Raw genomic sequence first — 24,386 nt, forward strand, 5'->3', positions numbered from 1 at the left:
AACATTCAAACATTGAAATGACCATATGTGTGAGTTGGGGTGGTTGAAGCCGAGTTTCAGCAGACTCAGATGCAAATGCAGCAGGAACTGTTTTTTCCCGCATTCCTACCTGTTGGGTTGTGGTCAACAGTCTCTGTTTTCAGCTCATGTTTTGAATTGTCAAAGACATCAAAAATATTTGTAATATTTGAATTCTTACACTTTCAATTATCTGTAAACACCTGCAAGTTCTGAAAGAGATCAAACCTCGACCAGGTATGGAAAAGTACCACAAATGTACTGTAAATTGAATGTACTGTAATGTAAGTAATGCAATTAGTTACTTTTTGTGGGAGTAACTCAATATTGTAATGCATTACTTTCAAAAGTAACTTTCCCCAAAACTGATGATGAGCACAATCTATATTTGTGAGATGTTATGCAGTTCACTACCCAATGGTCGGTAAATTTGGCTGGGTATGTATTATGTTATGTTAAAAATCATATGTCTGGCAGTTTCAATAAATTCCTAAATATCTGTCAGACTATGAGCTGCCAAATGAACATGATTTAAATTTTTGCTGTATTTCCCCATACTGTATCACAAAATCTGAGACAGTGGAATACTGGAGGTCACCACAAGCTCGACGAGAATGTAGAATTGTCCACTAGGGCTGTGCAAATTGGGAAAAAAAATATCTAATTGTGATCTTTTTCATAGATAGTGCAATTTGATTTGCGAATTGTAGATTGTAGAGAATTTGTAGTCACGCTTAAGCTTAATAATCTGTATCGTAGCTTTTTACTGCTAAAATGCAGTGTTGTGTTAGTTAAAAATAGGAACTGAAAAGATATTAACTTACTTAAACATTTATTTAAAGTTGTTTTTAAATATTCAGAAATTCAACACTCATTTTTCTCAAGAGCAAACAGTAAGCACAAATAAAATGACCTAAGCTTTCTGAAAACAAGTTAAAATATGCAAAAAAATAATAATAATACAATTATAAAAATACAGCAAACTAATATGGCTGATAAGAGCTTTTCAATTATTCATTCATTCATTTTCTTTTCAGCTTAGTCCCTTTATTAATCTGGGTTCGTCACAGTGGAATGAACCGCAACTTATCCAGCATATATTTTTAGGCAGTGGATGCCCTTCTAGCAGCATGCATCACTGGGAAACATCCATACATACTCATACTCGTACACTACGGTCAATTTTAGCATACCCAATTCACCTGTACTACATTTCTTTGGACTTGTAGGGGAAACGGAGCACCCAGAGGAAACCCACGCGAACACAGGGAGAACATGCAAACTCCAACACCAACTAACCCAACCAATGCTTGAACCAGCGACCTTCTTACTGTGAGGCGAACGTGCTACCCACTGCACCACAGCGTGGCTAAGAGCCTTTCAGTAGCTTATATTGTCTAAACAAAATATTTATCACAGATGCTACACAAAATATCATGACGTTAAACATAAGTAAAGTTATGGTACTCCAAAATGACTAAAATAGGTACGAGACGGATCTGTATATCTCCTATCCTGCATTTAGATGAGATATTTTTAATACCTCTTCGGTAACTGCATTAAAAGGCACTGTGTCTTTAGCAAGGTGGTGCGTTATGGCATTAGTTATCTCCTTGGCAGGGTTGCACCAGCTGTTCGTAAGTTCAGTTCGTAAAGTCCACACTAGAGTAGCTTAGTAACTTCTAGCTATTTTGTAACTAGCAAACTGTAGTTAGTAGGTCGCAAGCTCTCTGTACAGTCATGCGTATGGTTGCAGTGAATGACGCTATATCCAATAAAAGCATTTAAGTTGTTAAACTGCTTTAAAATTCTCTAACTAATGCATCTATATATAACTGTCCTATGAAAATAAAAATATCAAATTAAGTTTTTTATAGTACATTACATTACAGTCAGTCACTAAAGACAACGCACATACCTGGATCGTGAGCTGTGAATGCACACGAAATACACATGACGTTATTAAAACATTAAACTTAAATTTTTGTGACTTTGAAACCAAAATATTAACATACTACAAATATCCTGTTTTTCTTTGATATTAATTTGTTTACTAATGCCCCTGAAGCAGCAGACGCTATCATCCCACTCGTCCGTGTTTTTCTGTTTGTTTGGGTTTATTTTGAGGGTGTTGTGCATAGTTCGGTTGCGCAATTCTGATTATGAACGAAAGAACGAAAACGAAAAGTGTGCTCGCTCAATTGGCTAGTAAGACTGTCACACACAGATGCCATGCAAGCATTTGCTCTGGCCAGGGGAAATTAAATAAAACACATTTCATGTCGCAGCCTCTTGCGAATTGATAATTGCAACGTTTCAAATCATGATTCCTATTCGATTTCAATTCATCGCACAGCCCTACTGTCCACTACATTAACCCTTTCTAGATAATTTCAGCAGGTTAACAAGGATGAGGCTATCAGCATCTTTTTAGCACAGCATTCACAATTTAGCACAAATTAAAGACATGATAGTATGGTGCCACATAAATTTGGCCAACTTCCTGAATTTTTTTTTTTTAAGTTTGCTTTTAAATGGGTCAGATGATATATTTTTCTTTCAGTCTTTTCAATGAAGAGTAAAAATGTTGTGTATTGACAGTGCTTATGATAAACAAAACTTGAATTTGAGTTAATGTAGCATTTAACTTAAATTAGGGTTGAAGTAAGAGTTTATTTAACCACAAATGCAGATCAGATCTGTTGTTCAAATCCTTGTAAGTATTTTATACAGTAACGCAACTTGTGATTCAATATTTTTATGGATTGTCTTCAAAATGGGGCCATTTTTCTGATATGTGAAAGGTAAGGTTTACTTGCCTATATGTTGTGTAGAGGTATTGTCTAAGGACAAAGTACCAATAGAGTGGAGGAACTATGACGTGACCTTGTAGGATAATTGGCTGCTAGCATAAAACTGGTTCCCTCAATAAAATCTCTATAAAATTTTCCCATAGGCTTTTTGAAGAAAAATAATAAGCTGTGTTTAAACACAGTTCATTACACTTACACGTTTTGTCCAACCTGTATAATCCAGACACAAATAGACAACTTTTAGCACTTTTGGATCTTGAATGCAAACGCAAAAACTGAAAAGCTAACATTAGGCTATAAACGGACTACAGTGCCTTTGGTGCGCTCGCCTGTAATGTCAGCACCACCCTGCTTCAGACAACTTTTCAAGCTTATTTTTAGAAATATGGTCCATGAAAAAGATTTACTCTTAAAACACATCTGTATAGAGCTACGTGTCATTTTGGATGTTTTTTTTTTGCATGGGAAATAATTTTTTTTTTGCTTTACGGTTGTTTTGAAAGTTTTGAAACTGTTTCTAAATGTGCCTACATACTATTATCATCAGACATATTTTAATAAGTGTCCCATAGTCGCATATGCTATAATTTTTTTAAGGAGAAGTGTAAATATTGCAGTTATGGCAGTTCAATGTGTTCAGATGAAAAAAAACATGACGAAAAATCAATTGCTTACGTTAAAATGACAGTTAATATGTATGTATTTTTTACACATTTATTTACACGTTTGCAATACTGATAGCAGGAAAGAGACAGGCTGCACTGGTAAGCAGTATTTTCATAATTTTGTTTAATTAAAATAAATGATCAACAAATTTATCTGTCTTGACAGTCTTTACAAGTGAAGTCATTATCTACACACAGTTTGAATTCCCAATAAATAAAAAAACACTACAAACTACAATTCATGAAATTACCTAAATAACAGACACATCCAAATTCCCAATGCAAGCTAGCTGCGTTCCAAACCAGTCCAGCTCGATGACGTGTAATGTCTCCGACACCGCCTGTAGAACCTTTAGCAACTTGATAGCAACTGTCTTTTTAAAGAGCGTAACAGATTAAAAAAAATCAAGAGTGTGATGTAAACGATGTGTTTTATATTGTAGAATAAAACGTGAAAGTATCTTGAGTTAGTCACAAACCTTATTTTGGCAATTTAACTGAAATCCCATTCAAAATACACTTTGATTTTAGGACGAGGGAACCGGAACTGCTAAAATGCTTACTTGCTTCTGAATTTTTGCATATAAATTGACTTCATAGTTCCTCCACTCTATATAAATCATCTTATGTTAAAAAATGACAAAAAAGACACATTATTTCAAAACTTATTTTAATTGTTAAAAATTTGATATCGTTAAATGTACGATTTTTTTTACCTAAACATACTTGTGTCTGCTGGCTTGGATATGTTTGTGCTCCTACCTAAAATGCATATATGCTATCTGTAGCACATAAAAGTTTGAACAGCAAGCCTCTAAGTCTGGGTGCAGAGTCAGGCATTGCACGTCATTTGTTGGCATTATTCTTTGCTTAAACACAGTATAACTCCCTGCTGCACTGACTATACTCAGCTATATCTATGGTCTTGTTGCAAATAACACAAAATCCCATTTACCACAAAATGCATTTACCAAAAACAAGTTATGTGTAACCTTAGTTTAAATTTCAATACAAAAAGCTCTGAAAACTTTTTGTAAAATAAAAAGCTTTTCAAGTACATTGTTTATTCCTCTGCATTTTTTTTTCAGACATTCTGTGTTATTTGTGTTTTGTATTCACTTATCTACAATTTAAAAAATAGTGACAATGTGGCATACCTCTTAAATGCTCATTAGTTGCTCATTAGATTCAATACTAGCTTTGCTATTGCCTGATAAGATTTCGTTGACTAACATATCTGTCTGTAAGCTAACACTGGTCTCTCACCAGGAACCTGCTCTGTTCTCCTCACATTACAGCTCAATTAATCTGCTCTGACTGCTGTTCTGTCCACTGGTCTGTTCACAGGCTCATAGTTGTATGGCTGTGGTCCGTCATTTGTGTGAATATCTCAGAATATCTTATTTCTACATCCAAACGCATATCGTGTTCTGTTGTCTTCATACTGTTTATTTGAGTGTTCTCTCCCCATTGCGATGTCACTTCTGGGTTTGACACTTTTCAGACGCAGAAGAACATTTCTAAAATCTATCCATTTGTAATTTAATTAATTTTAAACAAAGTCTGTTCTGTATTTTTTTGCTTGTAAATTTGTGAAATTGATATATTCTGTAATTTAATAGAATATCTCGGGAAGCCATGCTGCCAGTCTTTTGACAATTTTTTTAACCAGCAATCCTGACATGCATTGGAGGCAAATAGAGAGAGAGCAGAATAACATTTGTCACTGGATCCCCTCTTGAGATCTGGAAGTGGGGCACTCAATCCCCAGCTGGCCTCCTTTATGTTAATAGCAAATATAAATGTTCAAGACACTGATACTAAAATTAAATACTACTTTTGTGCTTTAATTTTTTTTTTTTTAACAGCAGCTGGAGATCTTTAATCTGCACTCTATTGCTTTTCCTGCAGTGCCTGGATGTAATGTTAAATTGTAACAGTCAAAGTTGAACCACTGACATTATGAAAACATTTTTTTTTTTACTGAAATTATTATTTAATATTACCACATCATATTTTTAAACAGAACTGAATATTTTGGAAGTGAATTCTGGAAAGTGAATATGAAGTATTGAATTTAAGTATGAAAATGTGTGTGAAAAGCTTGAATAAACAGCTAAAATAATAATACAACAAATACAAACTGGCAATTTAAGTCATTACAGTTTTTCTCAGTTGCACTATTTATTAGTGATGCAACAATACAGTCCACGGTTCAATACATACCTCGGTTTTTTAACACGGTTTTCGGTTCGGTTCAGTTCTCATGGCTTGACACATGTTTTTTTTTTAATTCTATAGGCAATAGGACAAATTATCGGTTAGGGAGAAAGAAATAAAAATTATTTATTGCAATACTCATTTTGTTTTACTTAAAACCAAGAAAAGTAAATCGGTTCCTAGTGTATTGTATAAAAAAATCAACACTGAAATCTCACAGCTGCTGATAGCCCATGTACAAACTGGGGACCACATAAAATCTTACACTTTGAAAATAAACATACATGTGAATTTAATAAAGATAAATTGGCCATTTCAAATAAACATATTTGTACTTAAGTAAAAAAAAATAAATTATCTCAATTATCTCGGTGCTGAAAAATGCGAGACTGTAGTCTGTAACGCGGATCGAGTGCTTCTATAAAATGACAAAAGCCTGCATCTCCAATCACCGAAAACGGCTGCAAATCTTTAGCAATAAACACCCGCACTGCCTTTGTTATTTTGAGGAGTTTCCTCATCTCAGCTCATGGACTTACAGGCACACACAGTCAATTCAGGGAGATATAAAACGCACATAAATTATTTAAATGCAAAATCAAGAAAACCGCAATTCACAAGCGCATATTGAACCATGGAGGTCGTACCGTACTGTTCAATATTATATTGAGAACCGTGGCATCCCTACTATTTACATTTGCACAACAGTTTCTCAAAACAATTAGTAATTTGTGCACATCATAGTAGCAATTTCTCATTCCTTCCAACAAATTGCAAATGCTGTTGGAAATGCATCAATTGCTTTCATACAACTCTTTGCTGTTTTATAACATTATCATTTGCTTATGTCATGTCAGTCAAAATTAACTAAACTTGTGAATGCTGAATAGTCATTCCATATAAAACTAATATTCCTCATTTCATTATATGAGTCATTAGTTGAGTCAACGAACTAGCTGTCAAAATCTGTCAAGCAAATTTTATAAAAAATCTTTCAATATTTTTTCCTGAAAATGTCTTCTAAATTGAACAATTTTATGAATGATTTACAGACCTACAGTATGCATGTTGTAGGTTCAGTTCCAATATGTACTGCAATATTGTTTACAGTTGTGCACAGCTCTACCCAAAGGAAGTTTGTTTGTTGTAAATAAGGGTGTGTTTATTCTTTTGCACAATGCTGTGAATAAATTAGCTGCAAAGAGCATGTGCAGTAAAAATGTGAAACATACATATTCAGTGTCTTGTACTCAGATAATTCACTAAATGCAGTGATGTCTAACTTTACTGTAGTTTTCAAATGGCTGTGCAAATAGTATATAGTACTGTCTTGAGGAATTTCAGGACGTCACCAAAATCTGACTTTTTTCTCCACTGGGAAAAATGTAAACTATCATAATGAAAACATGACAAAGCCATTTGACTATCTTGTTCATAAAACAATGGTGTCGGGACTTTTTATCTTGATGACAATGACACTTGCATTGACTTCCATTGACATCAATACTTGCTATCAGGAATGAGCTATCCATTTTGAGCAAATGACAAAGTTATCAACTAAGTTTTGCAGTTTGTACTAATTGTTTTGAGAATGCATTAACTGTTGTGCAAATGTAAATAGTTTTGTGAGTAATGCACCAACGTTAGGGATGTCCTGATCCGATATTGATATCGCAAATAGGTCCGATATCAGTCCAAAAAACTATATCGGACTGCGTTAAAAATCTCCGATATAAGCAGTCCCATTCGCTCTAAACTCGTTACAGCTATTCCATCCAGCAGGCGTCCAGAGCCAGCATGCATAGCCCTTGTGATCAATACACTGCTTGCTAGCAAAGTTTCTTTAGGATTTAACATGCTCTTCACATTAAATTATGGTGTTTTACGATAGAAATCTATTGTAATGGTAGCACACACCGACGCTGTCAACAACAGCACATGTGTAACGTTACTGGTTTATTTACTTAATGTCAGTCGATCTTAAGAGCGCGAGGACACTCGGAAAAGAAAAGCCTTTTACTAAATAGACTGATCCAACTTATTATTCAGGGTGACAATACATCCTCTTTTTCCTCATACCGGTCCTCTATTTAGGACTTAAAATGCATTCAGCCAAGATTTCTAAATCACCTAACATGTCCTGGATTCTGCTTTCGTTTTCTATAGCGGAGTTTTTGCATTACTTTATTCACAAACTTTGGCCGGTGCATCTCATTTTTTTCAGCAGCACCAAGACTAGAGAGGGAGAGAGGGAGCACCGGAGCAGATTTGACCTGTCAGTGGTGCACATGGATAATAGGAGTGAAATAAGTTAGTGGATTTCTTATTTTTTAGTTCATTTTTTTTACTTGAACACATTGAAAAGAAACAGTGTTGTGTAAAAGGTGTTAAATACTAAATATCTTTTGTTTTAATTGTTTGTTAAAGAAGAAAAAGAAATCATTCTGTTGATGAGGGCCATTACAGTTTAAAATAAAGAATGGTACTACTTTTTGGGCAGAAGGAAAATTTAATTAGAGGCATTCCCCCAGGCATTTCCTCTTTTTTAAAAAAAAGCCCAAGATAAAGTGCTTTAATAAACAGTGTAAGCTTTGCACATGAGTTTTTACATTGTCATACTTCTCCCATGTAGGAAGTAGGGTGGAATCTGTGCAATATAGTATGCAAATAAAATGAATTTTGATAAATAAATAAAATTATTCTTAAAAGTCACATTATTTTATGTGCAGTGGAGAAAAGTTGTGTTTCAATCCAGCTACTGCAAGTGTATGTATGTTAAAGATAATAGGTTTGGGAACATTGATACAGCAATAATCTTCTTATGATACAAACACAGATTAAATAGCTCTGATCATGGAAATGTTTGTACTTACCATACTGCACATTTTTATTAAATTAACAATAACTCATAACAATAACTCCTTATTTCTGCTCCCCAGTGTGAAAGATATTTTTCAGATTGAAACTGGATCAAAAATTCATCAAAAAGCTGTGTGTGAAATTGAAACTTTGGACACTCAACCTTTAGCAGTTGGTCAGTAAACAATATTTTTTTCTTGTGTTCCTGCTCTCAGCTGTTTTTACCATTTGCTGATGGCAAAAAAATAAATAACTGAAGTGACCTTTAATTAGTATTTTGAACTTTAAAAAAATATATTTTTGTTAATTCAATTAAGATATTTTTCAGGGTCTTAATATTTATTCTTTAATTATTTTTATATATATTCTTATGTAAAAGTTTCACATTTATGCAACCAATAGTTTGGTTGTTTTTTTCCATACTTATTGTTGCTGACTTTTGTTCTCCGTTTGATCTAGCCGTTCATACAATCCACTTAATGAAATAGGTAAAAGTAAAGTATTCATCATTTGTGCTGATATCGGATTTGTATCAGTAATGGTTTGTATAGAAGGTTCCAATATCTGTATCATATCGGAAGTTGAAATTATGTATTGGGACATCCCTAACCAAAGTGACTGGGAAAAACTGTAAAATGCAAGCACTTGTTAATGCAAGGCATTATTTTATTTCAGTTATTGCTATTCAACAATTTTTTATTTTAAAACACTTTGAGATACTTTTTTTTTTTTGCATAGTAAAATATCCTATAGAAAATTTTAATTCAAAAGAGATCTGTCAGGGGTGTACTCATTTATGCTGTGCACTTGTAGACAGATGGATGGATGGATGGATGGATGGATGGATGGATGGATGGATGGATGGATGGATGGATGGATGGATAGATAGATAGATAGATAGACAGACAGACAGACAGACAGACAGACAGACAGACAGACAGACAGACAGACAGACGTCTAGCACCTAATTATTTGGAATTAGTTTTCTGGGTATCTCCATACACTCCCATTAATATTTAAGCTCACTGTGTCCTTCTTTAAGCAAAACAGACAAAGATGATGGTTCACCAAAAAATACATAAGCGCACACACACACACACACACACACACACACACACACACACACACACACACACACACACACAAAGATTGTTGCATGGATTGGAACAATTTGATCAAATATTCCCTGACGTTTAGACTTTTCACAAACAGTCTATATTATAAAGGAAACTAAATTGTACAATAAGAGTGCCATACATTTGTAGGTTGAACACTCTTAATGATTTTTATAAGTAACCAATACAAGCTTGTCCAATATCTCTTGTGTCAAACTGAAGTCTAAACTAATTTCTGTGCAATATCCCACATCCATCCGTGCACTGTTAAAGAGTGCCGCAGACAATAAACTATGAACAAGGTAAAGCCTCGTGAATTCATATAGACCTTCTCTCCCTGAGAATACACATGCCATTATTAGTGTTCAGTACTCACGTTTTCATTTATATGGAGATAGAAATACCTTTACGTTAATAATATACAATGAAAGTAACAAAATAACAATGATTCAAATAAACCTGACTCGTCACATCCACAGCTTTCTTTATATAACGTCAGGCTATTGCTGGTGTTGACGTTTGATTTTAGTCTGCAACCAAAAGAGATTATCTTACCTGATAAGCATCTAGCTGTTCATCAGTAAATATCGTTTGCTTATTACCCATCTTAGTCGAGTGATATTTCTCTCGTGAAGATGCATCACATTGGTATTCTCTGTTGTAGGCATTTACGTCCGCGGTTTGGCCAGTCGAAAAAAATAGGAGCCAGCATGAATTTTTTGTTCTTCTTGATGTACCCTACGCCTGTTGGTGGAAAAGCCGACACTCTCCATGAATACTTTAACAGCTAAAGAAACGTTACACTGCTTGACTCCCACCGTTCCTGCCTTGCGCAATATCTACGTAGTCTCTCAATGTTTGCTCTGTGACTGAATTCTCAATGAAAATCATTCTAGAACCAACTATCGATTTACCACTAGGGTGCAGCATTGAACGCAGAATACACTGTAACGTTAGTAATGCCATAAACACAATAAATGAATGTTAAATGCAAATTCTAGTTCATTCTAGATTTATAGTTTTTTCGTTCCTAATAACTAAAAATTTCGCATTATAATGTTAATTATCTGCCCAGTAGGTTAAAATAAAAACAACAACGAAATAAAATAAAACATGCTGTATTGTCTATTACCTTTCAGTAAATGTTTCTCAAAATAGATAATGTGTGTGTCTGTCTTTCTGTGTGTGTGTGTGACATTTAGGGCGTGGTCTTAAAAGTTGTATGCTCTGATTGTCCTGTTTCCTTGACAATGTCCTAGTAACCACTGCTAGCTTTCAAAACTGCGCAAATGACAGCTTCCGGCTATGCTTAATTATTAATTTATCCTGGGGTATAATGCAGTTTAAACGAAAAGACAATTTAAATGAACAAAAACGTAAGATAGCCAAAATAAAAGAGGGCAAATAACCCATTTATTAAAACCACCGTATAGAGCAGACATTGCAGTGAGCCTAGCCGCAGAGCTAGCAGCTGCCCAGAGGAGCTGCTGCCAGTTCACAGTGAGTGTAACGTTATCTGTTCGCCACACAATAGCTAACAGAGCAACCCCTTTATGTTGTATCGTTAATCTTCGAACGATTGGAAAACCCAGAACAACAATGGACTTTAAGAGGGACAAAGATGGTGAGTAATATTAGGTGAAGCAGTGTTTAAACGTTTATGCGAGGCATTTGCTAATACAGTAGCTGTTACATACTAAGGTGCTGATTCAGTAACATTATTTTCAGTAACATTTATTACATCTTTTGAATGATATTTGCAGCCTAGTAAATGCTCTATTTTATTATTGTTTAGGTTAGTTAAACATGGCGTGTCTTTCTAAGATATACTCGCTTGTTGCTCAGTATATGCTATGCACTGAATTTGCGTTCATTACATATGCATGAGTTTGATTTGCGATTATAATTTTAACTGTTGGTTTGAGAGATTTTAGTTTATACACCTAATATTATTTTATTTTTTGTCTAATTCTTTACTGTCCAAGTAAATCAATCAAGAAATACATATGTGACATAATGTGAAGTTTTATATAAAAAATATGTTAATATGCATATGAAAAATACCCTAGATATTAGAGTAAGCCCAGAGAAGAGCTGCAATTGTAATCAACTTTTGAATGTAATTAAAACAGAATAAAATTATCATGAACCTTATGATTCATGTAGAGCCACATTTAAAGTCTAGTCACAGAAAAAATACAGATCGCTGTATGAAGTTGCACAAGGTATTATCTCACATTCACTCCTTGTGTTTCAGAAATTGAATGTTCAAAAATCACTACCATGCTTTTGAAGTCCCACACAGGGGAGTTTGATTTGGAGTCCATCCTGTTTCTTAAATTGAAGAATTTAGGTAAGATGTGAATTTAATTGTTTACAGAATACATGCTCACTCTCCAACATCAATTTTATTTATATATATATATATATATATATATATATATATATATATATATATATATATATATTAGGGTTGTTACAATATACCGGTATGACGGTCTACCACGATTTGAACGTGCACGATTATCATACCATGAACAATTGCATATCAACGGTTTTAACCCTTAAAGACCGAGACAGCCGCCTGCGGCTAAAAATAAGTATTGCTCTTAAATGTTTAAAAACTTTTGATCCGCTGATCAGATTCATATAATTCAAAGGTTGGCATAAAGAAGAGAATCTCAGCTTTCCAGTGCTGTATCACATAACATCGCGGACTTTCAGAGGCTCCGGAATCAGTGCGATTACGTCATCAAAATTTGACAAAGCTGATTTGACAAAGAAACGCTCGTCACTGTGTCTCCGGACAAACCAGACATGATAAATTGATGCATTGTCCCTCCTCCATGCCCAGATAGGTCAAACTCGCTATATCACAACCAATAAGCATAGGTTTCACTTTTGTTTGTGGACCAACACTGAGCTTTTTGAACAACACGGAATGAGAGATAAAACGCAAAAAAAAAAAAAGTTTTGCATGAAATAATTCTCATACTAAGTACTTTTGCATGCACAGCAGCACAGAAACATGACAAAACAGTGACACAGCAAAGACGAACTGCTGCTCTTGCTGTTTTCAAAAGACGCAAATGAAGGTGCAGCTGTTTGTCTGCATTGCAGACAACCATATCCAAATCCATATCCATAGACAACCATATCCATGCTGGCACATAAAACCTAAGGATGTTCCATATTGAATCTAGTTTCGTTATGTAACTATTTATAGTATAGTAAATATTTATATCTATTTTTTTACTGAGGATTTGCACCATGTTTATTTGGACTTTGACACATTATTTATTATTTTCTTATTTTTTTATTTGTTCATTGTACAAGTGGACACATTCTCTCACCTCAGCAGTCAAGATTAAGTCCTGAAAATCTCAACATGCTTACATTTCTTCATCACAACCTAGACTGAAAAAAACAACGCTTTAAATACATGTTTACAGCCATAAACTTGGTATTGCACTTTTGGTCTCCCAATTATCCTGCTTATAAGGAAGGACAGTTTAAGTTTATTTTTGTCTAATCTTAAAAGACCTTGCTTGTTTATTCCTTCTAATTTAATTGATCAAAATGGGAAATTTTTCAGTTTATTTTTATAAAAGACTTCTATAGTTCTATTAAAATGGTTCTTTCAAAAGTTTGTTGAAATAAAACCTTTGTTCAGTCAGAAAACGTGTTATTCTTTTCAGGGTCTTTGCTATGAGAATTACTATTTAATACCGTATACCGCGAAACTGTCAAACCGTGGTATTGTTTTAGACGATTATCATACCGTAAAAAAATCATACCGTTACAACCCTAATATATATATATATATATATATATATATATATATATATATATATATATATATATATATATATATATATATATATTTATTTATTTTTTTTTTAGGAATTTATGACCTTGGGTGTATAGGAGAGTGTATAAACCTGGAGAGGCTGGACCTCTCAGGAAACAACATCACAAATTTGGGACCTCTTTCACCTCTACGAAGACTTCTCAGTCTTAACTTGTCAGCTAATAGAATCTCCAATTTAGGTAATGCTTTAACTTTAATCTAAGTTATAGTGCATAAAACATTTGCTGTTATGCCTAACCTTTGGAGTCTAACATGTTTCTTTCCAGAACCACTTGCCACCTGTGAAAGTTTACAGAGTTTAAATGTTGCAGGGAATGTAATATCTAGGTAGGTTGTCTTTTTGAGCTACCCTTAAAAGTTTGCATCCTATACAACTTTCTTTGTGACCAATGCTGCATTGCATCTACAGTGTAGATAATCTTCATTCACTGAAGTCATTAAGGAAACTGGAGAACATCAGACTTAAGGACAACACTTATAATTTCACAAATCCAGGTTGGCAGTTTTCTGGTTTTATTTGAATGTATGTTTTGGCATTCAAAACATGTTTCCTTTCATTCTTATTAATCTTTGTATAGTCTGCAAGAATCCATCATACAGACCTCTTATTCTTGAAATTTTCCCAAACATGAAAGTGCTGGATGGTGAGTGTTTGTTTTTTTGTTTGTTTGTTTGTTTTTACTCCTAACCTTTTTGTTTGTGCATGAAACTTCATACTTAGTTTAATAAGTTCTCCTTATCTCTTTTAATGTGTTATTTAAGGTGAACGGGTCGTAGGACGTGGAAGTGACTTATATCAACTATGCAAAGACATTGATGATTCTATTAAAGGTATTTTCTTAGTTTTAAACCTTACTTTTCACCATTTTCGAAGAATGTTTTTAAGTCTTAAGGTAGTTATAAGGTAAAATATTATGCAAAATGTATTATATATATATATATATATATATATATATATATATATATATATATATATATATATATATATATATATACACACACACACACACACACACAAGTTAACTTTCACTGCCCAAAAACACACTACCTAATACAAACTTTACAATTTTGGGGACCGAAAGTTGAATTATTATTATTATTATTATTATTATTATTTCCTTTATTTTGTTAGGTCAAAAATGCCGGTTGAAACTTTTTTTTACTAACTATTTATTTGAAAATTTTGTCCTGTAAAATGTAAAAATGTCAAATGTTAAAAATATTAAGCAGCTTAACTTTTTTTTCTTGTTTAAATAAGCAAATTAAAATATTACAGTGACTTTTGATGTATCATGTAACCCTAAAGATTTGCTTTCTGTATTTCACATTTCTAAATCTAAATAACTATTTGGTGTAGGGTGTAACGGATCACAGTTGACCTCTGGTTTGACATGCACATGACCCGCTGATTAATAACTACTTTTTTTTTTCCTTGTTTATTAATCCTAAATTTAAAACTATCACAGAGAGGTTATCTCTTGTGTCATTCATATTACATGTATGAAGACATTTAGGCTTTCATGTAAAATGTAAAGATGGAAGAAGTTGTGGTGACCCCTACTGTAAATTCTTTCTTGGTTTTAGGCTATTAATGGTGTTTTCTGTCACTACATGTTTAGCCTCCTTTAATGCATTAAGTTTAAAGCTGCACGATTAATCATTTAAAAAAGCATGATGTCAATTCAGATACCTGCACAACCTAAATTATAAGTGATGATGATTATGAATCATGTCTGAAATGTATTCAGGCAGTTGACCATACAAAGCTTTAAGAATGTACAGTAAGACCTTACATTAAACTCAAATTAACTGGCAACCATTGCAATGAATCTAGCACTGGGGAAACAATAATCTGTTTTTTGGTTTCAGTTAGCAATCTGGTTGTTACTTTTGTACAAATAGAAGTTGATTCAGCAAACCAGTTTGAATCCCCAGATACAAGCAATTACAATAGTCCTGTCTAGACATAATAAAAGCATGTATAACATGTTTCAAGTCATCAAAAGACAGAAAACACCGGCTTATAAAATTTAAACTCTGCATCAAAGACAACTTCCATATGTCTTGCTTGTGAGGATTGAAGTAAATAAATGATGAAACGACTGGTTACAAAATATGTGGTGATGGAGAAAAATCAGACATTCTGTTTTACCTTAATTTAATTATAAAGTTCTGTGCCATCCATAGTTTTCTTGTGGTAATAGCAAGTCATTAAACCATCCAACCCATCACCTGCCTGCAGAAGAGTTGTGCATCATCAGCATAAAAGTGGTATAAATCAATGTGCAATGTTAGAGAAAGATAATTTGGAAAATAATGCATTACATTATTGAGTTACTCACCTAATAAATAACTACTTGAGTTACTTTTTATGGTAGGTAATGTGTTATGTTACTTTTGCATTACTTTTTCTTATGAGGCTAAGGCTTGCAGGTTTTTTTTTTTTCTTTTTTTAATAGAGCAACTCTGCAATTAACAACATTCTGTATAACCTACATCTTTATTTACTGTATCTTAAAAAAATGCATCGAATAGTAAAAATGTAGGAAAATGTTCTCTTCAGAACTTCCTGAGCCCAGAGCTCTACATGCCGTATACAGAATAATGAATGTTTAAAGGGGTGGTCCACTTTCATATCAAATTTTTGACTTTAGTTGATGCGTAATGTAGCTGTGTGAATATAAACAACATCTCTGATTTTAAGATGCTCCGAGATCATTGCAAAGGGAATGCAAATGCAATGCAAAGCTTTGGATTGTGAGCCACAACCTATAAGTATTTTTATTTGTTAGATTGTTCAATTACATGCAGTTTCTAGCATTAATGGTTGTTCAATTACATGCAGTTTCTAGCATTAATGGTATGTTGTAGCAAAGATGTAAACAACCGTAAATGCTTTTTGGCACCGCTAACAATTTAGCTACAAATTCATATCTATCAGTTGAACCGCTGTAAATACCCACAATCTTCAACAGCACATGAGTGTCTCTCTATGCGTTTCTCTCTATGCAGACATTTTCCATGCGTTATACATCTCAAACAACAAACTCGCAAAAGATATGTGAAAGTTTCAAATTACTTACACATGCTTATTCCAAATATATATGAACAACACTTGTCAGATTATATTTTAGAGAGCATGAGGTGTGAGTGTGAGGTGTGCTCAGTTGTGCTCTTCATTTTATGTCTGATTCAGGCAGTTAATTCTGCTAACAGCTGCTCTGACTGACTTTACACAGCGCTTGTTGTAGAGGCGTACTGTGGTGACGTGGAACTGATCGCCAAATCACAACACATTATCTTAGCTGACCAATCAGAGCCTCTGGAAGGTGGTTTTTTCAGAGGAACTAGGAAAATTACATCATTTTCATGTTAGCTGAGTAGCTGTATAGTAAGATATGAAAAAATAATTAGATTTTTCTACAAGTTAAGCATGAGCACAAATTGCTTTGTATCTTATAAACACAACCAAACTTTAAAAATACATACTGTGGATCACCCCTTTAAAGCAATGTGTTTGAATGTGAAGTAGAATCCATTTCAAGTTCAATTTCTTTTCTTTCATGTGTTCAAAGTAATGAATGCATTCTCATCTAATTTTTTATTCAGCAATTTACTTTTTAAAAGCTAATTAATCATTAAACAAAGTTTATTTTAAAAAGGCAACTCAAATATTGTCACATTTTTTAAGTTAAGTTTAAGCTTCGTTACTTAGAAAAGTAAAATTATTACATAACTTGTGTTACTTGCAGTGCTTTACCCTCAACACTGTCATTGTTTATGACAAATAGAGCCGAGCAGAAACATACATAGAGAGGGTAAAATAAGTCCCAGAATTGGTCCCTAGGGAACCCCACAGAAGGAAACTACAAAATCAGAAAAGTAACTGCCCAGCTAAATAAATAAGATCAAAACCATTTAAGAGCATCCTCTAAGTGCCTACCCATTGATTTAAAAGAATGTTGTGATCAACTGTGTCAAATGCTGCGTTGAGGTCAAGGAGAATCAAAATAGTGCTTTTTCCTGAATCAGCAGCAAACATTATATCATTGAGTATTTAAAAAAAAAAACAATTTCTGGACTGTTTGGATCTAAAACCAGACATGACATTTATCCAAGACTGAATTTCTATTTTAAAAGGAGATACGCTGGTTGAGAAAGAAGATGGAACTATACCATCCGCTAGACTACCAATGATGCAAAAAAAAGTCCTCATGGTAACAACACCTGAAGCACAATTTGTGGAATAAGGATGCTAAACTGTATTTGCTGCTTAGGTATTATTTTGTAGCCCAACTTGTGCTGTTTACAGTGTTATCACACTTTAGCCATTATTATGTTTTTAAGATACTGAAAACAACACAAATGTCAGTGCATGTCAAAACTTCTCCAGAGCCCCAAAACACCCTCAGACCCCAGAGGGTTAAAAAGAGAAATTGGCTCAAATTCAGGGAAAAAAAAATTCAGGTGCCAAAGAAGAGTCTAAATCATTTGAAGTCACTTTAATACTAGTTCTGATTGTTTTATTAATAAAGAAAAAAATCACAGGCATTTAAAGGATCTGGAAAAGGATCTGTCAATGTTTAGTACTTAATTTATTGTGCTAAATAAAACTTTTGAATTATAAGAATAGAGTGGAGGAACTATGACGTCACTTTGTAGGCTAATCGGCTGCTAGCATAAAACTGGTTCCCTCGTGAAAAATCCTTATGGGATTTTCCCATAGGCTTTTTGAAGATTGCAAATAATAAGCTCTGTGTTCAAACATTGTTCATTACACTTAAGTTTTGTCTAGCCGGATAATCCTCACATGAAAATACAACTTTGAGCACTTTTGGATCTTAAATACAAACGCAAGAGTTGAAAATCTAACACTAGGCTATAACCTGACTACAGTGCCCTTGGGGCGCTCGTCTGTGACATCAGCCAAGCCCTGCTACAGACAACTTATCAAGCTTATTTTTAGAAATAATGTCCATGACAAATAGTTTATCTTTCTGTTTATTAATTATAATCCACTGTATATATTATAAACAAATTAATACGCAAAAACACATAGACCTATGTGCCTTTTGGATCATTTTTACGTGGGAAATACATCTGTTTTGCTTTACGGTTGTTCTAAAAGTTTTAAAACTGTGTGTATGAATCTTCCTACATAGTATTATCATAAAACATTAAAATAAGTGTATCGTTCGCGAGCACACAGCCTGCTTACCTTAACAGACGACAGAAATGAGGCTTGAGGAACAAGTCTATCAAATGCCTGCAAGTTCCATCATAGACTCAGAGCAACATTCAATATTCCTTTTTTGTCACGAAGTACAGTGAAAAGCAGCCAATACAGTCACATCTGCTATACATTTTATGGATGAGTGTAAATATTGCAGTTATGGCCGAGTTAAATGTGTTCAGAGGAAGAAAAAAGAGAAAAATCACTTAATGGCAATTAACATGCATGTATTTTTACACATTTTTTCACATGTTTTCATTACTGAGAGCAGGAAAGAGATAGGCTGCACTAGTAAGCAGTATCTTTATAATGTTGTTTATTAAAATAAATGATCAACAAATGAATCCATCTCAACAGCCTTTACAAGTGAAGGGATTATCTACACACAATCTAAATTCCCAATTAGAATAATACTACAAAATATAAAATACTATTCTTGAAAAAACCTAAATAACAGACAAATCCAAATGCCCAACACAAGCGAGCTGCGCTACAGACCAGACCAGCTCGATGATGTATAATGTCCGCGACACCGCCTGTAGTCCCATTTAGCAACTTGATAGCAACTATCTTTTAAAAGAAGCATAACCGATTAAAAAATTTAAGAGTGTGCTGTAACTGATGTGTTTTATGTCGTATAACAAAACGTGAAAGTATCTTGAGTTTGTGTTAGCCACGAACCTTATTTAAGTGATTTTACTGAAACCCCATTTAAAAAACCCGTTGACTTTAAAGACGAGGGAACCGGAACTGATAAAATGCTAACTTGCTTCCGGGTTTTGCATACAAATTGACGTCATAGTTCCTCCACTCTATACCTACCAATTAAATAAAAAAGGCTGTATTATAGCATGTTTTAAACAAGATGGAACTATACTATTTGTTAGGCTACTATTTATAATGGTAAAAATACAGAAAAGTCTTTAGGGTAACAACACCTGAAGCACAATTTGTGGAATTAAAATGCTGGACTGTATTTACTAAGTTTCCGGAACTAAATTTTTAGACTGATTAGTTTTATTGTTTTAAATTTAAAATGAATAGCAAGAAAAAAAAAAACATATTTCTGTAATTGTGTATTAAAACCATCTTGGTCCCCACTTTTGCCATGGTCTCTTTGGGCTTAAACAAACATATCCCTCAGGTTTTTACAAACTTTTACAAACACTTTCTTCCTTTCTCAAAGCTGTTGCAATTTCTAGCCAAGAATTATCGGTCATCAGGTTATCCCTATGATCACCATTGCATGGACAGATCATATAGATATATGTCTGTACCTTTTACAGACAAAATATCTTTAAAGTGATTAATATGTAGCTCAAATGAAACGTGGCGCGAACTGTTCGTTAAAGTCTCAAAAAGTTTGTTGAATTATTTATTGTTTTTAGCTGTTTGGGGAGGTTTTGTCTTTCTATGTTTGTTCCATTTTTTTATTTTTATTATAATTTTTTTTCCCCAATTTGTAGCAGGTATGTATAAAAATGGTCAACTGCTTGAAGTGCGAGAGACAGAGCCTTGGGTGGATGATAGTTTTTGGGAGATAAAGAGATCAAATAATGCCATCGTTGATGAAGCCTATAAACAATTCAGTGGTATGAACTAAAGTAATCTATATTAATTAAAACGTTTTTATAAAGCATTCAAAACACTGATATTTTGGTAACCATTTCAACAGATGTTCTTCATGAATGCCGACTGCTGAATAGTCGAGCAGGACATTTGATCTCACAAAATGAACGTAACATCAGCCTCAAGAATCAACCAAAGCAGTATGCAGTCTGAATCTGGGTATTTCTTATGCTTATCTTTTCCACTGCTTTTTCTGCAACTTTTCAAAATCCCATAAGCTTGATTCATCACCAGTGCCAGAAATTCAAAATCCTCCAGTCTTGCCTGCAGTTCGAGAGTTTAAGTTTTATAACTATGCTTGTGTGTTTTCCACTGATTAGAGGGGCCAGTACTGTAGTTATCCTTATTTCAAACTGACCACTGTCTCAGGATGGTTAGAATCCAAAAAGTTCTTCTTTGCACTCCTAAAAACAATGCTGTATTTAACATTATGCTTTACATGCTGCTATTTGTATGTTCTGTAATGGTGAAGCAATTGTGTTTAGCAATCAATTCTATAGGCTTTCCCATGTTGCTCTGCTTGTTTACAAATTTTTAAGGGAGCCCTATGTACTATTTTTTTTATGTAATGTACAGGTGCATCTCAATAAACTAGAATATTATCATATAATGCATTTCAATTTTAAAAAGGGAAATGTATTTATTACACTCAGACTAATAGAATAATTACCATGTTTGTAAACATTCAGGATGCGCGCGCAGGGAGGTGGCAGAAAGCAACCGGGAGCCCTAGCATTTACAGCGAGGGAATGACATCAGATGCGGTGCAGAGTTTGTTGTTGTCTTAGAAATAAGATAAATTGCTTATTATTTATTACATAAATAAATTACATATTATATATATTATTTACATAATGCTTACAGCATATTATAACAGCTCATCACCCAGTGACAAGCACAGTGATTCAGCAAAATTAACGTTAAAGTGAGCAGCGTTCATCTGACAGCTCCATTTGCGATAGCACCCTCCCAATGAATATTGGATAAGACGAAGTGACCAAGCATCCAGCCCGAAATATACAATCTCAATGAAGCTCCGAGTGATTTTACAAGAGAGAAGTTAAAGGTCTACAAGTCTTTGGATGCCAACAATGTTGTTCTTTGAGGTCATGTGCAATAAATATTGCTCCATCATGACCAGATTCAAGAGCTAAACACCGAGATTCCGCCTAGCCAAAGACAAGGAAACAAGACGGAGCTAACGTTATACAAGGCCTGGGTAATTAATCAACACGCAAAACGACTGCATTCTGACAGTGAACTTCACCTGTACGGCAGTGGGAACTTACACATAGAGGTAAAATTGGTTTTATATTCGCACATTCAGACTTTCTCCTTAATAATATACGTTAATTTCATAAAAATATAATTTGCAAACTCTAAATAGCGAAATCATATTAGCAACAGCCAATGACTATCAAAGTACAACATTGTACACAGTCAAATAAACAGTGTTAATGTTGTTTTCAAGTCACACTTGCAGGTTATTTCAGACCGAATATTCAAAGCGCCGTGGTAAACAATATAGGGAGTTTGTCACAAGTTGTCACTGAATGAATGTGTGAATATAAAACTAAGTTTACCTTAATACACAACGTAACTTTCACGTTTCATTCTTAGCATTCAGTGTCAGCAGTTTAATTAACCACATGTAACTGTTTTTGCTGAAATCATTTCTGCAACCAAAAACGAGTAATGAGTATGATTCAGCATAGCATGAACTGACCTGATATGACATGAGAACTGCAAAGTCCAGCATTTCTAATTAGCTCCTCACTTCATTCAGCTCCCATTTAGCCAAAGACGTCTGCAGTCGGTATTAAAGCAGTGTGTGGTGTATGGTAAAAGTTAAGTTTTCCATTTTTGGACTCGAATTCGGCATCCTACCGCAAAACACGACATCTTTCCCATTGCAGCCTGTCTGTTTTTTGCAACCCGGGACCAATGTGACGTCACGTGTGACGTAGGTTGGTAATTGGTCTATACATTTCAAGTGTTTATTTTACTTTTGATGATTATGGCCTACTGGTAATGAAAAGCCAACATCCCAGAAAATTTTAATATTACTTAAAGGTGCAGTAGGTGATCTTCCACAATGCTAACAGCTTAGTATAAATCTCTGAATCACAGTCCTTCCCCTGCCGTCCAGAGCCACGCCTCCTGAAACAGATGCACGTGCACCTTAACGATGACAGCAAAAGAACTCTCTCTCATATGTTAAAAGCGACTAGTGCTTGTCCAACAGCGTGGAGGAATTACACTCATTACTAAGCCAAACTGACATGCTATTTCAGAGCGAATATTTAGAGTTTAATGGTAAACAATATAGGGAGGGATTAGGCGGAATAGCGGTATTTACTTGTGTTTTGTTGTTAACTAATTAAAATCTACATTATCGATGCTGTAAAAGGTCCCTTATGAAACTGAAAATAGTCTTTTCAATCTTTCACCGAAAGAACAACACTTCTGTGAAGATATAACCCATTTGTAAATACAACATCCAACCTTACATCAGCTTTGCACTTTTGGATCTTTAATTCAAACGCAAGAATTTAAAAGCTAACATTAGGCTATAAATGGACTACAGAGCATTCGGGGCACTCGCTTGTGACGTCAGCACCACCTTGCTACAAGACAACTTTTCAAGCTTATTTTTAGAAATAATGTCCATGACAAAGATTTACTCTCTCGGTTTATTATATTATAATACACACTATATATTATAAACAAATAAATACGCAAAAACACATCTGTATAGACCTACTTGCCTTTTGGACCATTTTTACGTGGGAAATACTTTTTGTTTTGCTTTACGGTTGTTGTAAAAGTTTTAAAAGGATATGTATAAATGTGCCTACATAGTATTATCATTAGACTTATTTAAATAAGTGTATCGCTCACATGCACACAGCCTGCTTACCTTAACAGATGACAAAAATGAGGCGTGAGGAACAAGTCTATATGCTTGCTTCAAGTTTCATCATAGAGCAACATTCAATATTCTTTTTGTCACGAAATACAGAAAAAAGCAGCGCATAGTCACATCTATACATTTTATGGAGAAGTGTAAATATTGCAGTTATGACAGAGTTATAACTGTGTTATAACTTTTCAGATGAAGAAATAACCCGTCGAAAAATCACTTGATCACGTTAAAATGACAGTTAATATGTGTGCATTTGTACACATTTATTCACACGTTTGCGTAACAGAGCAGGAGAGAGACAGATAGCACAGGTGAGCAGTATCTTCATATTTAGTCTGTCTCGACAGGCTTTACAAGTAAAGGCATTATCTACACACAATATGAATTCCCAATCAGAAAAACACTACAACTATAAAATACTATTCATAAAATTATACAAATAACAGGCTAATCCAAATGCCCAACACAAGCGAGCTGCGCACAAGACCAGCTAAGGTTGATGACGTATAATGCCTCCGCCACCGCCTGAAGTCCCATTTAGCAACTTGATAGCAACTGTCTTTTTAAAGAAGCATAACCAATTTAAAAACTCCAGAGTCTGATGTAACTGATGTGTTTAATGCTGTAGAACAAAACGTGAAAGTATCTTTTGAGTTGTGTTTTCCACAAACCTTGTTTTTAGCGATTTTACTGAAACCCCATTCAAAAAAACCTATTGACTTTTATGACATGGGAACTGGAATTGCTAAAATGGTAACTAGCTTCTGGGTTTTTGCATGCAAATTGACGTCATAGTTCCTCCACTCTATGGCTGCTCAGTTGTTCAAATATGCATTTGCTGACAGACTGTTTGACCTTCTTATCGGAATTATGGGAGATGTCGGCCCCACTCTATTTAATTGGATGAACATTTTTTAGTTTTATGCCTTACCCAAATTATTAAAATACCTATAAATACATTTAGATTGTTAACTTTAATCATTACTATTGGAATGTGAAGAGACTTTCAATCAGCACAACAACAAATGTTTCTGAAG

General features: G+C 34.2%; 2 protein-coding genes across 7 annotated transcripts in view; one reads left to right on the forward strand and one right to left on the reverse strand.

Moving 5' to 3' along the window:
- Nucleotides 1-10,980, reverse strand: part of cib2 (calcium and integrin binding family member 2) — a 78,854-nt gene extending 67,874 nt beyond the window's left edge. The window contains exons 1-2 of one of the 3 annotated variants that reach the window (XM_087310517.1): nt 10,823-10,980; nt 10,246-10,434 (exon numbers count right to left, since the gene is read on the reverse strand). In XM_087310517.1, coding sequence (XP_087166643.1) covers nt 10,246-10,296 — 51 coding nt within the window. In that variant the 5' untranslated portion in view covers nt 10,297-10,434; nt 10,823-10,980. 3 annotated transcript variants of the gene reach the window in all.
- Nucleotides 10,940-21,030, forward strand: lrrc61 (leucine rich repeat containing 61). 4 transcript variants are annotated; one of them, XM_087310754.2, is made up of 9 exons: nt 10,940-11,314; nt 11,948-12,043; nt 13,594-13,740; nt 13,828-13,888; nt 13,971-14,056; nt 14,140-14,205; nt 14,324-14,392; nt 20,264-20,386; nt 20,470-21,030. In XM_087310754.2, exons 1-9 carry the CDS (start codon nt 11,290-11,292, stop codon nt 20,574-20,576), a joined length of 780 nt encoding a protein of 259 aa, XP_087166880.1. In that variant the 5' UTR covers nt 10,940-11,289; the 3' UTR covers nt 20,577-21,030.
- The last annotated feature ends 3,356 nt before the right edge of the window (nt 21,031-24,386 follow it).

This window comes from Danio rerio, chromosome 25 (genome assembly GCF_052040795.2).
Source record: "Danio rerio strain M-AB ecotype USA chromosome 25, GRCz13ab, whole genome shotgun sequence".
NCBI classification, from domain to species: domain Eukaryota; kingdom Metazoa; phylum Chordata; class Actinopteri; order Cypriniformes; family Danionidae; genus Danio; species Danio rerio.

Excerpts from the sequence above, each read along its gene's own strand:
- lrrc61 (XM_087310754.2), top strand. The coding sequence starts at position 11,290 with ATGGACTTTAAGAGGGACAAAGATG. Across the intron at positions 13,889-13,970 it reads GCAGGGAATGTAATATCTAG|TGTAGATAATCTTCATTCAC; the intron begins GTAGGTTGTCTT and ends TTGCATCTACAG. Across the intron at positions 14,057-14,139 it reads TTATAATTTCACAAATCCAG|TCTGCAAGAATCCATCATAC; the intron begins GTTGGCAGTTTT and ends ATCTTTGTATAG.